Raw genomic sequence first — 17,111 nt, forward strand, 5'->3', positions numbered from 1 at the left:
GCAAAGAAGTTCTACAGTAGCCTCAACAGCACTCCATACGGTAGCACCATGGTGTTGCCGGAGGAAAGCTAGCTTCCGTCCTCCTCTGGGTACATTGACTTCAATACAAAACCTAGGAGGTTCATGGTTCTCACCCCCTTCCATCGACTTACACACTAATTATAAGAACTTCTGGAGGACATCCTCCAGCCAATCAGAGCTCTTGCAGCATCAACTGACATGTTGTCCACCCAATCAAAGGATCAGAGAATGAATATAGTACTGAAAGCATAAACTACAGCTAGTTAGCACTGTAGTGTATAAAATGTGAAAAACAGTAGTTGAACAGTTCTGAACAAATGAATTTCTTCCAAAATGAAGGAGAAGCAAGGGTTTACTAACGCATTAGCTCAATTATCTATGCTGACTAAGACGTTACCTTAGCTAATATGATGACAACGATGTAGGCTGTGTGTAGCGGTTTGGCTTGGAAAGTTTTTTTCACCTGGTCACATACAGCTGATGTGTTGTGCATTGAAGTCCAAAAGTGAAGGGAAGAGGTAAGAGGAGGAAAGCACTTAGATGCGAGAAGGAATACAACGTGGCTGCTATGAAAGTGAACTGTGTTTACGCGTGATCATGGGTGTATTCATTCCGCTGATTCTGTTGAAAAACCTTTCTTAAACGGAACAAAACGAGGATAAACATACCTGAATTTGTCCAATAGAAACTCTCGTTTGCAACTGTTGGACTAATGATTACACCCAATATTTTTTATTTTATTTTTATTTCACCTTTATTTAACCAGGTAGGCTAGTTGAGAACAAGTTATATCAGCTAGATGCAGGCAAGAGTTTGCAAGGTGATATTGAAAGTCACTGTCTGTCACCTCAAATTTGTCTCTCGAACCTGTGTGCACCAACGTTGTAAACTTTCATTCATAGTCTAGGTTATAGCAACTTCATGATGGGTATAGGGAAAATTTGAGTATCATGTAGTAGCCTAAACCTATCGATGTTACGTTGAGCTGAGTGAATGGAATATGAATGAGAGTCATTCAATATGCTCTAATACAAATAAGGCCATGCTCATGAAAAAAAAATGTCCTTCCACATCTTTAACGGCACTGACAGCCACTGTGTAATACCCTGGGTTGTTCTGAACATAATTGACTTATTTGTTTATTTATTGTGAAGACAATTCACACGCCCCTGAATGCACTCATGACTCCTTTCTATGCGCACCAAAATTAAGATGTGTTTCTCTGAATTGCCTTGTGAAAGCCTAACACCATAAGATCATATTTTGTAACTTAGCTAGTCATGTTGGCATTAGAACAGGCTTTCAAATCATGTCCACCTGACCCATATTGCGATTTAGAATAGACCATTTTTGGATTGCGTAAACAATAACAGTAATTGTGTGATGGAGGGGTAGCAGAGTTATATTCCTCACAAAACAACTACAAGTGTGCTTGCTCTAGTTCCTCAACGGCACAGCCAGGAAAGCTCAAAAAAGTACCTTAAAGTTATACTCTTCTTTAAGGCATAAAAAGTGCATTGAAATTGCTTAGCGACTGTGCACACTTTGGAGAGGTGTGTTGCCACTTGGAGACACCAGTTAGTCCTCTCACTCAAACTCTTGTCATTTTGTTGTCCAGGAAATGTTACTGAATGCATCCAGAGTATTTTCTGTAAATGTAAAATGGACATAAAATCAACAGTGCCATGTTTGGAATCAGTCTTGACTCAGGTGACCTGTTGTGTACTCACCTTATCTCCAAACTGTTCCCTTTCAATTGCTACCATGGTTATGCATTTCATATTTATTCCGTAAGAAACATTTCAATTTAGCCCTATCCATATAGGCCAATTCCCACGAGTGTAAAGGGGTAAACTGCGTATTTTGTTAGTCTTCGAAAGTAATATGATCCGAATACTAAAGTTTCCCTTTACACAAATACAATTTCACACGTCTTCCACAACAGTTAAGTCCACCAAATTAATTTGAATGAATGCGCTGTTGGTTGTTTACCAAAGTGTCCAACCAGTGCAGCTCCTATGGTGCGTGCAGTGCCAGTCAGGTGGTGGCTGATGTTTTGAGACAGGAACACAGGGGTGGAGTTATCTCTGGACGTGATTCCCATCTGAAATAGAACACACAGGAGACAACATACAATTTGTTATGCTCTCAGTACTGACAGGACAGCACTGGGCCCTATATTTTTCTGATCAGGTATTGTCAGGACTTCCCCGGTTCTACTAATCACCCCAAACAGTTACCCCAAATATCCCCAAACAACCACAAACATATACCCCAAACAACCACAAATAGGTACTCCAAACAACCCTAAACAAACACAAACCATAGAAATAGAATGAATAGAACTGGCGTCCTTTTCAATGATGGCATAATGGGTGGACTGGCGGCCATTGTGAGTATACCCATAGGAGCAAAGCAGGAAGTAAAAGCAGGAAGTGGACCCATCAATATGTGATGTGATTTGTTGATTCACATCAGTTAACATAATTTGAATGAATGTTCTACATGACCATGGAAAAGATTGCATCACAATACCAGGCAGCCATTTTGAGTGTACCCATGAGTTTACCAGTCAAATTTCCAGCGTTAGAGGTTCCAAGCCCATTCTATTAATTCTATGCATATGCCAACCCCAAACAAGTACCCCAAATAACCCCAAATCAGAAATATGGGGTCCTACTAATCACCCCAAACAACCACAAACAACCCCAAATAGATGCCCCAAACAACCATTAACAATAGGGAAGCATCCAGCTGCAGATTATGCATGCTTAGGGCACTTGGTCTGCGAACCTCATAGCCCAAACATTAACCCTGGACGGCAGGTAGCCTATTGGTTAGAGCGTTGGACTAGTAACTGGAATGTTGCAAGATCAAATCCCAGAGCTGACATGGTAAAAATCTGTTATTCTGCTCCTGAACAAGGCACTGTTACTAGGCCGTCATTGAAAATAAGAATTTGTTCTTAACTGACTTGCCTAGTTAAATAAAAGTAAAAAAACATGTGTCTCAGTTGGTATGGGTGCCTGTAGTGCTCTAATGCTCTGGACCAGAGCTATAATCTGTCACTAGCTCTGATCAAGGGGGTTTAAAAAATATTTTCAGTACCAGTCAAAAGTTTGGATACACCAACTCATTCCAAGGTTTTTCTTTATGTTTACTATTTTCTACATTATAGAATAATAGTGAACACATTAACACTATGAAAGAACACATATTGAATCATGTAGTAACCAAAAAAGTGTAAAACAAATCAAAATATTTTTTATATTTTAGATTCTTCGAAGTGGCAACCCTTAGCCTTGATGACAGCTTTGCACACTCTTGGCAATCTCTCAACCAGCTTCATGAGGTAGTCACCTGTAATGCATTTCAACTAACAGGTGTTACTTGAAATGTTAACATTAATTTGTAGAATTTCTTTCCTTCTTAATGCGTTTGAGCCAGTTGGTAGGGGTGGTATACAGAAGATAGCCCTATTTGGTAAAAGACCAAGGTCCTGAGTGCTCTGAAGCAGGTTTTCATCAAGGATCTCTCTGCAATTTGCTCTGTTCATCTTTCCCTCGATCCTGAGTAGTCTGTATTTAGACCTTTAGCTATGAGACTCGAAATTGAGCACAGGTGCATCCTGTTTCCATTGATCATCCTTGATATGTTTCTACAACTTGATTGGAGTCCACCAGTGGTAAATTCAATGGGTTGGTCATGATTTGGTAAGGCACACACCTGTCTTATATAGATAAGGTCCCAGAGTTGAAAGTGAGTGTCAGAGGAAAAACCAAGCCATGAGGTTGAAGGAATTGTCCGTAGAACTCCGAGACAGGATTATGTCGATGCATAGATCTGGGGAAGGGTACCAAAAAATGTCTGCGGCATTGAAGGTCCCCAAGAACACAGTGGCCTCCATCATTCTTAAATGGAAGAAGTTTGGAACCACCAAGACTCCTCCTACAGCTGGCCATCCAGCCAAACGGAGTAATCGGTGGAGAAGCACTTTGGTCAGGGAGGTGACCAAGAACCTGATGGTCACTCTGACAAAGCTTCAGAGTTCCTCTGTGGTGATGGGAGAATCTTCCAGAAGGACAACCATGCCAAGGGCACTATCCCTACGGTGAAGCATGGTGGTGGAAGCATCATGCTGTGGGGATGTTTTTCAGCAGCAGGAACTGGGAGACTAGTCAGGATCGAGGGAAAGAGGAACGGAGCAAATTACAGAGAGATCCTTGATGAAAACCTGCTCCAGAGCGCTCAGGACCTCAGACTGGGGCAAACATTCACCTTCCAACAGGAGAACGACTCTAAGCACACAGCCAAGACAATGCAGGAGGAGCTTTGTGACAAGTCTCTGAATGTCCTTGAGTGGCGCATCCAGAACCCGGACTTGAACACGATTGAACATCTCTGGAAAGGCCTGAAAATAGCTGTGCAGCGATGCTCCCCTTCCAATCTGGCAAAGCTTGAGAGGATCTGGAGAGAAGAATGGGAGAAACTCCCCAAATACAGGTGTACCAAGCTTATAGCATCATACCCAAGAAGACTCAAGGCTGTAATTGCTGCCAAAGGTGCTTCAAAAAAGTACTGAGTAAAGGGTCTGAATACTTATGTAAATGTAATATTTCAGTTGTAATTGTTTTTATACATTTGCAAAAATTCTCAAAAACTGTTTTTGCTTTGTCATTATGTGTTATTCTGTGTAGATTGATGAGGAAAAAAAACGTGTAAAAAAAGCACAGAATCGTCTAGAATGTTATTGTATGCTGTAGCATTAAGATTTCCCTTCACTGGATCTAACAGGCCTACCCTGAATCATGAAAACCATCCCCAGACCATTATTCCTCCTCCACCAAACTTTACATTTACTTTTTAAATGTACTTTGCACTATGCATTGGGGCAGGTAGCGTTCTTCTGGCATCTGCCAAACACAGATTCATCCATCGGACTGCCAGATGGTGAAGCATGATTAATCACTCCAGAGAACGTGTTTGCACTGCTCCAGAATCCAATGGCGGCGAGCTTTACACCACTCCAGCCAGTGCTTGGCATTGCGCATGGTGATCTTACGCGTGTGCGGCTGCTCAGCCATGGAAACCTATTTTATGAAGCTCCCGATGAACATTTCGGTTCTTGTGCTGACATTGCTTCCAGAGGGTGTTTGGAACTCGGTAGTGAGTGTTGCAACTGAAAACAGACGATTTTTACGTGCTACGTGTGTCAGCGCTTGGCGGTCCCATTCTGTGAGCTTGTGGGGCCTACCACTCCGTGGCTCAACGTTGTTAATCCTAGACATTTCCACTTCACAATAACAGCACTTAGCGTTGACCGGGGAAGCTCGAGCAGGTTTTTTTATTTAGTATATAAGCTCGTACTGTGTTTGCCCCACTATTTATTGAGAAATCCCCCATCATAGTAATATTTCCTGCATCACACAATGATACCTTCCCCATTTCTACCCCCTATGGACTTCAAATCTCCCACAAATGAAATGTTCCCCCCTAAAATGGTTTAACCCATATCTGGCAACCCTGTTTAGCTTTTGCGCTACAGTTAGGCTAGGCAGTAGGCTTGTATTTGGGTTGATGATCTGTGGGGTGATAACATTTTATTTGCTTTGTGATTTGTCCAAAACTGTAATCAATTTGTGAAGTCATATGCTTCGGTTATTGTATACACTGTAACAAGTACATTGAAGATTTGTAATAGCTGAAAAGTGGCCAAACTCAGTTCATATTTTTCTGGCAAAGAACGCAGCCATCTTTGACTTTGTTTATTTGCGTATTATAGTGATTGGTATTCTGGGATTAGGGAGTTTTCACTTGTCAAACAAACATGGCTGCCATCATAAAGAATTTAGTTCATGTTAGCTTAGCTGACACGCATCTCTTTTCTAAACGATATTACATTTCTCAATTTTTCTAACCAGAGATGTGGTACATTGTAAACAAGTCTAGCTACGAATATTTATTTTAAAAAAATTTATGAAATGAATTGAAATGTATGCATTCACTACTGTAAGTCGTTCTGGATAAGAGCGTCTGCTAAATTACTAAAATGTAAATGTAATGTAGCTATTAGGTTGCTAACTTATGTTTAGTTTTTTTGTCAGCGCAACCTGTTATTTAGACTGGTTTATGGAATGAGTTTGGCTGTGGATGTGTTCCGTGTGATGCTTGGATGATAAAGTTTGAGTTTATCTTTTACAATAAAAGGTGAAATTGAGGGATAAAGTTGTTAAGACCTTTATTTTCCATCAGTACAAAACATTGTTTAGATGCTTTTCAGACAACAATGCTGTTTAAACATGTTTGTTGCATCATACGTTCTGTTGCTACTGTTCCAATCACATATTTGCGATGGTACGCTGCAAGGACCATTCAACAATGATCACAAATATGTGATTGTATGCATCAAAAGGGTTAACCAATCATCTGTCATCTGAATCAGTGCAGTACAAGTTGAGTGCCCTTCTCTATATGCATGGTGACAGTCAGCAGTTGACTATTTAGAACCCATAGCGGCCGTCAACTGACTTTCTATAAATTACTATAGTGGCCGAGAATGGCCTTGTTTTCTTAAAATAATGTACATGTCAATATCGCAAAATTAACTTGCAAACAACCTGTTGTTGTATTCGCGTGGCTGTTGTCATCAACCAGAAACCGGAAACAGGGTATGCTGTCATTTGACTTTTTTTTATATTGTCGATGCAGTGAAACTTGGGGAATAGATTGTCATGATAACTTGGTTGGTACAGGCAAGCACATCAGCGGTGGAGCATGGAAATTGTTGAAGTGTTTAGCTGAGTATAGACAGCTAACTAGTTGGTTGTTTGTTTTTGTTTCTACCAATATAAATTACATGGAAATGGCCCAAGCTGCTTGCTGTAGCAAACTAGCTAGCAAATTAGTTAGTCTGTCAGGCAAGAACAGTTGTGTGTAGCGGTAAACATGGGCTGCACTCACGAAGCGTCAACCTCAGCTGTCACTTTCACTAGCTAGCTAAACAGACAAATAGCCACCGAAATGAAGGCTAGAATAATTAGTGTTGATCTGTTGGGCTTAGGTTATGGTTTGTAAATTCTGCTAGGTGCAGATACTAATATGCTATACATTTCCTTGTTTTCCTATTATTTGAAAGCTTAGCCTTCAGCCACGCTCAAGGTCCTAAACGATATCATTACCGCCATCGATAAAAGACAATACTGTGCAGCCGTTTTCATCAACCTGACCAAGGCTTTCGACTCCGTCAATCACCACATTCTTATCAGCAGACTCAACAGCAGACTCAACGTGCTTCTTTCACATGCATTGCTTGCTGTTTGGGGTTTTAGGCTGGGTTTCTGTACAGCACTTTGAGATATCAGCTGATGTACGAAGGGCTATATAAATAAATTTGATTTGATTTGATTTGAACAGCCTTGTTTTCTGAAATGACTGCCTCGCCTGGTTCACCAACTACTTCTCAGATAGAGTTCAGTGTGTCAAATCAGATGGCCTGTTGTCCGGACCTCTGGCAGTCTCTATGGGGGTGCCACAGGGTTCAATTCTTGGGCCGACTCTTTTCTCTGTATACATCAATGATGTCGATCTTGCTGCTGGTGATTCTCTGATCCACCTCTACGCAGACGACACCATTCTGTATACTTCTGGCCCTTCTCTGGACACTGTGTTAACAAACCTCCCGACGTGCTTCAATGCCATACAACACTCCTTCAGTTGCCTCCAACTGCTCTTAAATGCAAGTAAAACTAAATGCATGCTCTTCAACCGATCGCTGCCCGCACCCGCCCGCCCGTCTAGCATCACTACTCTGGATGGTTCTGACTTAGAATATGTTGACATCTACAAATACCTAGGTGTCTGGTTAGACAGTAAACTCTCCTTCCAGACTCACATTAAGCATCTCTAATCCAACATTAAATCTAGAATCGGCTTCCTATTACGCAACAAAGCATCCTTCACTCATGCTGCCAAACATACACTCGTAAAACTGACTATCCTACTGATCCTTGACTTTGTTGATGTCATTTACAAAATAGCCTCCAAGACTCTACTCAGCAAATTGGATGTAGTCTATCACAGTGCCATCGGTTTTGTCACCAAAGCCCCATATACTACCCACCACTGCGACATGTATGCTATCATTGGCTGGCCCTCGCTTCATATTCGTCTCTAAACCCACTGGCTCCAGGTCATCTATAAGTCTTTGCTAGGTAAAGCCCCACCTTCTCTCAGCTCACTGGTCACCATAGCAGCACCCACCCGTAGCATACGCTCCAGCAGGTATATTTCACTGGTCATCCCCAAAGCCAACTCCTTCCAGTTCTCTGCTGCCAATGACTGGAACGAATTTCAAAAATCACTGAAGCTGGAGTCTTATATCTCCCTCACTAAATTACTGTCCCAGCTTTCTAACTAATCAGCTAACATTGGTGAACTCTGTATTTGTATTTATTATGGATTCCCATTAGCTCCCTCAGGCCCCTAATCCACCACTACCACATATCTACAATACAAAATCCATGTTATCGTGTGTGTGTATGTGTCTGTGCCTGTGTTTGTGTTGATTCATAGTCCCTGCTGTTCCATAAGGTGTATTTTATCTGTTTTTTAAATCTAATTTTACTGCTTGCATCAGTTACTTGATTTGGAATAGAGTTCCATGTTCCATGTAGTCATGGCTCTATGTAGTACTGTGCACCTCACATAGTCTGTTCTGGACTTGGGGTCTGTGAAGAGACCTCTTGTGGCATGTCGTGTGGGGGTTTGCATCGGTGTCCTGGCTGTGCACCACCACTTCAAACAGAGCTCGGTGCATTCAACATGTCAATACCTCTCTTAAATACAAGTAGTGATGAAGTCACTTTCTCCTCCACTTTGAGCCAGGAGAGATTGACATGCATATTATTAATATTCACTCTCTGTGTGTGACAGACTTCTCCCCATCTTAGCTACTGTTGTATCAATATGTTTTGACCATGACAGTTTACAATCCAGGGTTACTCCAAGCAGTTTAGTCACCTCAACTTGCTCAATTTCCACATGATTTATTACAAGATTTAGTGGAGGTTGAGGGTTTAGTTCATGATTTGTCCCAAATACAATGCTTTTAGATTTAGAAATGTTTAGGACTAACTTATTCCTTGCCACCCACTCTGAAACTAACTGCAGCTTTTTGTTATGTGTTGCAGTCATTTCAGTAGCTGACATGTATAGTGTTGAGTCATCCTCATACATAGACACATTGGCTTTACTCAAAGCCATTGGCATGTCATTAGAAATTTTTTTTAAAGTAAGGGGCCTTCCTGATTCTACCTGGACTTTGTTGGAGAGGCTTCCATTAAAGAACACCGTCTGTGTTCTGTTAGACAGGTAACTCTTTATCCACAACATAGCAGGGGGTGTAAAGCCATAACACATACGTTTTTCCAGCAGCAGACTATGATTGATAATGTCGAAAGCAGCACTGAAGTCTAGCAAAAAAGCCCCCACAATCCTTTCATCATCAATTTCTCTCAGCTAATCATCAGTCATTTGTGTAAGTTCTGTGCTTGTTGAATGTCCTTCTCTATAAAAATGCTGAAAATTTGTTGTCAATTTGTTTACTGTAAAATAGCATTGTGTCTGGTCAAACACTATTTTTTTTTTAGTTTATGAAGGGGAACAGGCTGACTGGTTGGCTATTTGAGCATGTACAGGGGGTTTTACTATTCTTAGGTAGCAGAATGACTTGTGCTTCTCTCCAAGCCTGGGGGCACACACTTTCTAGTAGGCTTACATTGAAAATCTGGCAAATAAGAGTGGCAATATCATCTGCTATTATCCTCAGTAATTTTCAATCCAAGTTGTCAGACCCCGCTGGCTTGTCATTGTTGATAGACAACAATAACGTTTTCACCTCTTCCACACTCACTTTACGGAATTCAAAATTACAATGCTTGTCTTCATAATTTGGTCAGACATACTTGGATGTGTAGTGTCAGCGTGAGTTTGCCTTTTTTCCAAACATTTTATATAAGGTGCTCCAAAGCTTTTTACTATCATTCTTTATGTAATTAATCTTTGTTTCATAGTGTAGTTTCTTCTTTTTATTCAGTTTAGTCACACAATTTCTCAATTTGCAGAACATTTGCCAATCGGTTGTGCAGCCAAACATATTTGTCATTCCTTTTGCCTCATCCTTCTCAACCAAACAATTTTTTGATTCCTTTTCAATCCAAGGGGATTTACCAGTTTTTACAGTAATTTTCTTAATGGGTGCATGCTTATTAGTAACTGGAATAAGCAATTTCATAAATGTGTCAAGTGCAGCATCTGTTTGTTCCTCATTACACACCACGGACCAACAAATATTATTTTTGTCAACAACATAGGAATCACTACAAAACATATTGTATGACCTCTTATACACTATATTAGGCCCAGCCTTTGGAACTTTGGTTTTCCTAGATATGGCTACTATATTGTGATCACTACATCCGATGGATCTGGCTACTTCTTTCAAGCAAATTTCTGCAGCATTAGTAAAGATGTGATCAATAGATGTCAATGCTTTCATTCCTGTGCTGTTTGTAACTACCCTGGTAGGTTGACAACCTGAACCAGGTTGCAGGCACTGGCTACAGTTTGCCATTTTTTCTTGAGCGGGCAGCTTGAGGAAACCAGTCAATATTTGAATCACCCAGCTAAACATACCTCTCTGTTGACATCACATACATTATCAAGCATTTAACACATGTTATCCAGATACTGACTGTTAGCACTTGAATGGGCTTTAGGTGAGGCAGATGAACCTGTAGCCATATTACTTCAACAGTATTTAACATGAGATCCTCTCTAATCTTTACAGGAATGTGTTTCTGAATATAAACAGTAACACCTCCACCATTGGCATTTTTATATTTTCTGTAAATGGTATAACCTTGTATTGCTACCATTGTATCATCAAAGGTATTATCTAAGTGAGATAGTCATATTATGAATGTCATCTGTTACAAGCAAATTATTGATTTCATGAACCTTGTTCCTTAAGCTACATATGTTAACGTGGGCTATTTTGAGCACTTTTCTTCTGGGTTGCATACTTGTTTGTAGTGCTTTACTGGGAGGCTTAGCATAAGAAGATATGCTCATGTTATTTATGTTAGTGCAGGGTGAGCTGCACACAATGGTCTTCCTCCTAGGGCACACCACCTGAGTGCTAACAGTATGCATCTGGTTTGTAGGCACATGATTACTGCATACAATAGCTGTAGGATCAGCAGTGGCATTCAGAGCAGTTAGAGGGACATTTGGTTACTTACATTGTGTCTACCAACGCCCCTGGTGTAATGTACATTTACTGAAGCATTATGACAACTCTGCATCACAATGGTAGGGATTAGCTAAACTGGGCTTGGGTCATTGATAAGTCATTGTCTCAACGCAGCCTTATAATGCTGTGAAAGGATCCAGGAACCCAAATGATTGGGTGGATCCCATCCTCCTTATAAAATGTGTTGTTTGTTTCCAAAAGCTTTCTAAATTGTCAACAAAAGGTACACCCATTGAGCTGCAATAAACACGTAGCCAGTTGTAAAGGGAAAGAATCCTGCTAAAGCATTCAATGCCACAATTCAGAGAGGGCACACGGCTAGATATGATGGGTCTTTTGTTAGTTTCTAGCAGAGAGTCAATCAGCCCTTTAAAATCCAGTTTCAACTGTTCAGAGCTGCCCTTCATAATGTCATTAAAACCCACATGGACTACGATATAATCGATGTCCATGTCCTGACGTAGTACATTCGGGAGCAGCTTAGTAATGTAATTAGCTCGAGCTCCAGGATAGGACATTGTTTTTGCACCTGGAAAGGTTGCTCCCGGAGCCTGGTGCAGGCCTCCGACAGACGGAGGAGCCCCACTCGATACAGAGCAGGGACGAAAGTTTGCCAACGTTGACTTCGAAATCATAGTAGTAGGCACTGCGGCTGAAGACATGGGCACGCCCAGCGACGAAGGTGCAGGAAGATCAGGCTCCAGGACAATGAAACTATTCATTGTTTGTATCCTCAAGGGGCCTCTCGTTGGGAGTGTAGACTGCTTTGCGGGAGGCCGCTGTCTTCGGCTTCCACGGCTCGTGACATGCGACCAATGTTCATTGCCTTGCTCCTCTTGCTGTGCTCCTTTGACTCCGCTATCAGATGGGGAGCTCTGGGCAACACCGACCAGTCGGATAACGACAAACGACAAGGCGGAGATGCATCCAACAAGCGCGAACGCCGTCCAGCTGCCGGTGTAGAAAATGTAAACATTCCACTCTGCGTTTTCCCCAGTTTCTTACGTAGGCTGGCGACGTGCGTGATCAAGGAAGCCACCTTGGAACTGAGTAATCCGGTTTGTCCCGAAATAAAAAATAACAAACCAAATGTTTCAAGCATACACTATAGTTAGTATGTCAGGCAAGAAAGCAAGAGTTGATTGGAGGAGATTGTGTGTGTGTGTGTGGTGGGGGGGGGGGGGGGGGGGGGATGGGAGTCATGTAACTGTATCACACAATTTGTTATGGAAACCCCTTACTCTCTTCCTAATATGTGTATGGTTGAGGAAAAAGAGAGAACGGAAGGAAGAGAGAGACAGTGTGAAAGGGAGAGAGAGAGATTATGTTCCTGACCACAATTGTATCCTATTTTTTGCTCCTCTCCCTCTGTTACTATGCTCCTCTAGGTCAGTGAAAGTGAAGGAAGTGATATGGAGAATCAGGGCTCAGCAGCAAAAGGCAGGGAGGAAAAGGAGTTACAGATGATTGGAGGGAGGATTGGAGCGAGAGGAGAGTGGAGGGAGAGAGAAAGAGGAGAGTGAAGAGGAGGGAGAGTAGAGGGAGAGAGGAAGAGGAGAGTGAAGGAGAGGAGAGTGGAGGGAGAGAGGAAGAGGAGGAAGAGGAGAGTGGAGGGAGAAGAACATAGAGAGGAGGGGGAGGGAGAGGAGGAGGGAGAGGACAAAGCAGAGGGAGAGGATGAAGCAGAGAGAGTGGAGGAGGAAGAGGGAAGAGAAGAGGTAGAGCACACCTGAGACAGGAGCTTACATTTCCATGGCGTGTGTCTACCCCAAGTCCCACCATTCACCCTTGTACCACACAGCTTGGGCCTAAAGTGACAGTGGCAGGGATTTTGGAGTTGTTTTAAAAAGTGGTAGGAAGTTATATCTGTTCCAGAGCTTGTAATGGATTACAACAAGAAAATGGCCAAGGTTGACCATCTTGACCAATTGAGGAGCTATTACAATGTTGGACGCACAGGCTGAACATAGTGGAAGTATGTGTTTTGGGGGAAGCTCAACATTGTCATCATAAATAAGTACATTGTGTGGGGGACCCTGCAAAATCCCCTTCCTAGAAACCGCAGACACTGGTCCCTGAAGGCATTCAAAATGCAGCTTGTGCATTCACATTGTGATATGGCTACAGTGGCATGAAGAGGGGAGCCAAGAGTGCGGCACCAGTGCGTGTGGACTGAGTTGTAACTAATTTGAAAGCAGGCTCCTTTGGGTGCTCTAAGTGTTCTGTGCCACTTTGCAGGATGGGGCGTGCTTCCAGAAGATCCATGACATGTTGTAGGCTGAATGCAAACACTAAAGTGACATTGTGAAATATTAACCTCCCTGGGCTTGCGTCCCACCTAGTCAACAGCCAGTGGAATTGCGTGGCGCGAAATACAAATACCTCATAAATGCTATAACTTCAATTTCTCAAACATATGACTATTTTACACCATTTTAAAGACAAGACTCTCGTTAATCTAACCACATTGTCCGATTTCAAAAAGGCTTTACAGCGAAAGCAAAACATTAGATTATGTCAGGAGAGTACCCTGCCAAAAAGAATCACACAGCCATTTTCAAAGCAAGAATATATGTCACAAAAACCAAAACCACAGCTAAATGCAGCACTAACCTTTGATGATCTTCATCAGATGACACTCCTAGGACATTATGTTATACAATACATGCATGTTGTGTTCAATCAAGTTCATATTTATATCAAAAAACAGCTTTTTACATTAGCATGTGATGTTCAGAACTAGCATACCCACCGAAAACCTCCGGTGAATTTACTAAATTACTCACGATTAACGTTCACAAAATGCATAACAATTATTTTAAGAATTATAGATACAGAACTCCTTTATGCAATTGCGGTGTCAGATTTTAAAATAGCTTTTCGGCGAAAGCACATTTTGCAATATTCTGAGTAGATAGCCCGGCCATCACGGCTAGCTAATTTGACACCCACCAAGTTTGGCCCTCACCAAACTCAGATTTACTATGAGAAAAATTGGATTACCTTTGCTGTTCTTCGTCAGAATGCACTCCCAGGACTTCTACTTCAACAACAAATGTTGTTTTGGTTCCAAATAATCCATAGTTATATCCAAATACCTCCGTTTTGTTCGTGCGTTCAGGTCAGTATCCGAAGGGTGACGCGTGAGCGCATTTCGTGACAAAAAAATCTATTTTTATGCTATTTTTCTTGTAAAATAGCGATAATATTCCAACCGGGCGACGTTGTATTCATTCAAAGAGAGAAAGAAAAACATGGAGAATTCACATGAATGCGCATCTCCAGTGTCACTGTTCTCAGCCTGACCACTAACACATTTTCCTGCTGTTTTTCGCCCAGAGACTGGAGAGATGTCATTCCACTTTCTGGCGCCTTCTGAGAGCCAATGGAAGCCTTAGAAAATGTCACGTTACAGCACAGATGCTGTATTTTCGATAGAGATGCCACAGAAGGATAACAAATTGTCAGACAGGGCACTTCCTGTATGGAATCTTCTCAGGTTTTGGCCTGCCATATGAGTTCTGTTATACTCACAGACACCATTCAAACAGTTTTAGAAACGTTAGAGTGTTTTCTATCCAAATCTACTAATTATATGCATATTCTCGTTTCTGGGCAAGAGTAGTAACCAGTTTAAATCGGGTACGTTTTTTTATCCGGCCGTGCAAATACTGCCCCCTAGCCCCAACAGGAAAATTTGTCCTACAAATCTTTTATTTTCTCTGAGCAGTTGTTGTGTTTTGTATCTTCTCTGTTTATCTGCCTCTATTATAAAAATATGTTTAAGATAAATACACAACGCAGAAGGTAAGAGGATGAGAGGACTAAAAACTAGAGTACCTAGGGAAATGTAAATAGGAGTTGGGTTTCAGTTCAACAGCTGTTTAGAATCTGTGGAATGTCCCTCCTGAACTCAGAGCAACATGTGCTACGGGGCTCACATTCTGTACATTGAGCCTGAGCCATTGGCCCAGTTGTACTGCAAGGACCTCTGATTGGTCAACCCCAGGCTAGGGTGGGGGTTATAAATGGCATCCTGTCCCTTTGTTTGGTGGAGAAAAATCTGAGGAAAGGGAGACTGAACATCTACCTCCCAGCACACATCTTTGATTTGTCCTCTTCGAATAAACCTATTTTTCTCCCCCTGATTTGCTTTGGGGTTTGTGTTATTGTTGAATAGCATCAATTGCTAACACTTTCTAATACTTGTTGCATTCATTGAATTGTTGTCAAAGTAGGCTACTATTTCTACTTTTTGTGTCAGGCCTGGTCTGTACTAAATCTAATTGAGAGAGGTTACCTACATTTTCCAATAGTCTCTGAATAGTTGTTTGCATTTTTACATTGTTACAGAAGAAAGAATCGTTGTCAATCAAATTACCTACTTTGCGCGGGTTTTGAAATACTTTTTGAATATTGTCCTCTCGTCACATTTTGGATATTTTATTTATTTATATGTAAATAACATTTAGAAATATATTATACTTGGTACATTTTGCTAAGGGGTGTCTTCACACAATGGAAGACAACATTTGTTTTATTCCTATTTGTCACGACTACTGCCGAGGGCGGTTCCTCTCCCTGTTCGGGTGGCGCTCGGCGGTCGTCGTCACCGGCCTAATAGCTGTCATCGATCCCTTTTTCCTTTTTCTGTTAGTTATGTCTTTATGAGTTACACCTGTTTCCCATTAGTAATTAGTTTTATTATTTAAGCCCGCATCTCCACCTGTTCTGTGTGCGGGCTTGTTACGTGTCATCACGTTGTATGTTTTGTGGTACATGTATTTTGGACTTCGGGGTTATTGTTTCGCCCTGTTGTGTTTGGACATATTTCCTCGGTTTTCAGTACTTATTAAATTACATGTTGTACCAAACATTTTTCTGCTTCCTGCGCCTGACTCCACACCCACGAAGCCCAAAGTGTTACACTATTGACATGAATGCGGTGTCATTAAAGAGAGGTTGTACTCTTTAAAACTAAGTTAACTTTTTTTTGCTATGTCTGTTTGTTTTAAATGTGTGAGAACATGAGCTTTATCTTGAAAAACCTCAGTAAGCTACAGCAGCATTCTATAATTCTACTGGGGTCTAAAGGGTTAACTTCTTCTCTGAAAAAGAGTATTGTATTTGGTCAAACACAATTCTCTCCATCAGTTTACTAAGAACATGCAGGAAACTGATTGGGCGGCTGTTAGAGCCAGGAAAGGGTGTTTTGCTATAGCTTCCTTCCACACATATGAACACACACACAGTCCTTTAGGCTTTGGTTAAAGACATAGCAAATAGGGGTGGCAATACAGTGTGATACCATTCTCAATAGTTTCCCATCAAGGTTGTCTATACTTTGGCTTATCATTATTGATGGATAACAATAGTTTTTCTACCTCTCCCACATTAACTTGGCCAAAATCAAAACATCAATCATTCGCATTCATTATTAGAAATTTTATACAAAAATCAGATGGTTCACTGTTCAATGTTGTAATTTAACTTCTGAGTTTGTCCACTTTAGAAGTGAAATAGTCATTGAAATGATTGGCAATATCGTAAGGTTTTGTTATAAATTAGCCATCAACTTCAATGAACGATAGAGATTAATTGGGTTTTCTGCCCATGATATCATTTAGGTACTCCAAAGTCTTTTTCCATTGTGTTTTATGTCATTTATCTTGGTTTGGTAATATAATTTCATATTTTTTGTTTTGTTTAGTCACAACAGTTCTCGATTTAGAGTATTTCAACCAATCAGCCCTGACCACCCTGATTTGTTTACCACCTC

The 17,111-nt window shown here is 41.2% G+C and overlaps 1 protein-coding gene across 4 annotated transcripts in view; it reads right to left on the reverse strand.

The window, feature by feature from the left end:
* Positions 1-17,111, reverse strand: part of wdfy4 (WDFY family member 4) — a 201,406-nt gene that overhangs the window by 114,979 nt on the left and 69,316 nt on the right. For all 4 annotated transcript variants that reach the window (XM_014198734.3, XM_014198716.3, XM_014198725.3 and 1 more), the window contains exon 25: positions 2,014-2,125. In XM_014198734.3, coding sequence (XP_014054209.3) covers positions 2,014-2,125 — 112 coding nt within the window. The remainder of the gene's footprint in view (positions 1-2,013; positions 2,126-17,111) is intronic.

This window comes from Salmo salar, chromosome 01, assembly GCF_965601325.2.
Source record: "Salmo salar chromosome 01, fSalSal1, whole genome shotgun sequence".
NCBI lineage: Eukaryota > Metazoa > Chordata > Actinopteri > Salmoniformes > Salmonidae > Salmo > Salmo salar.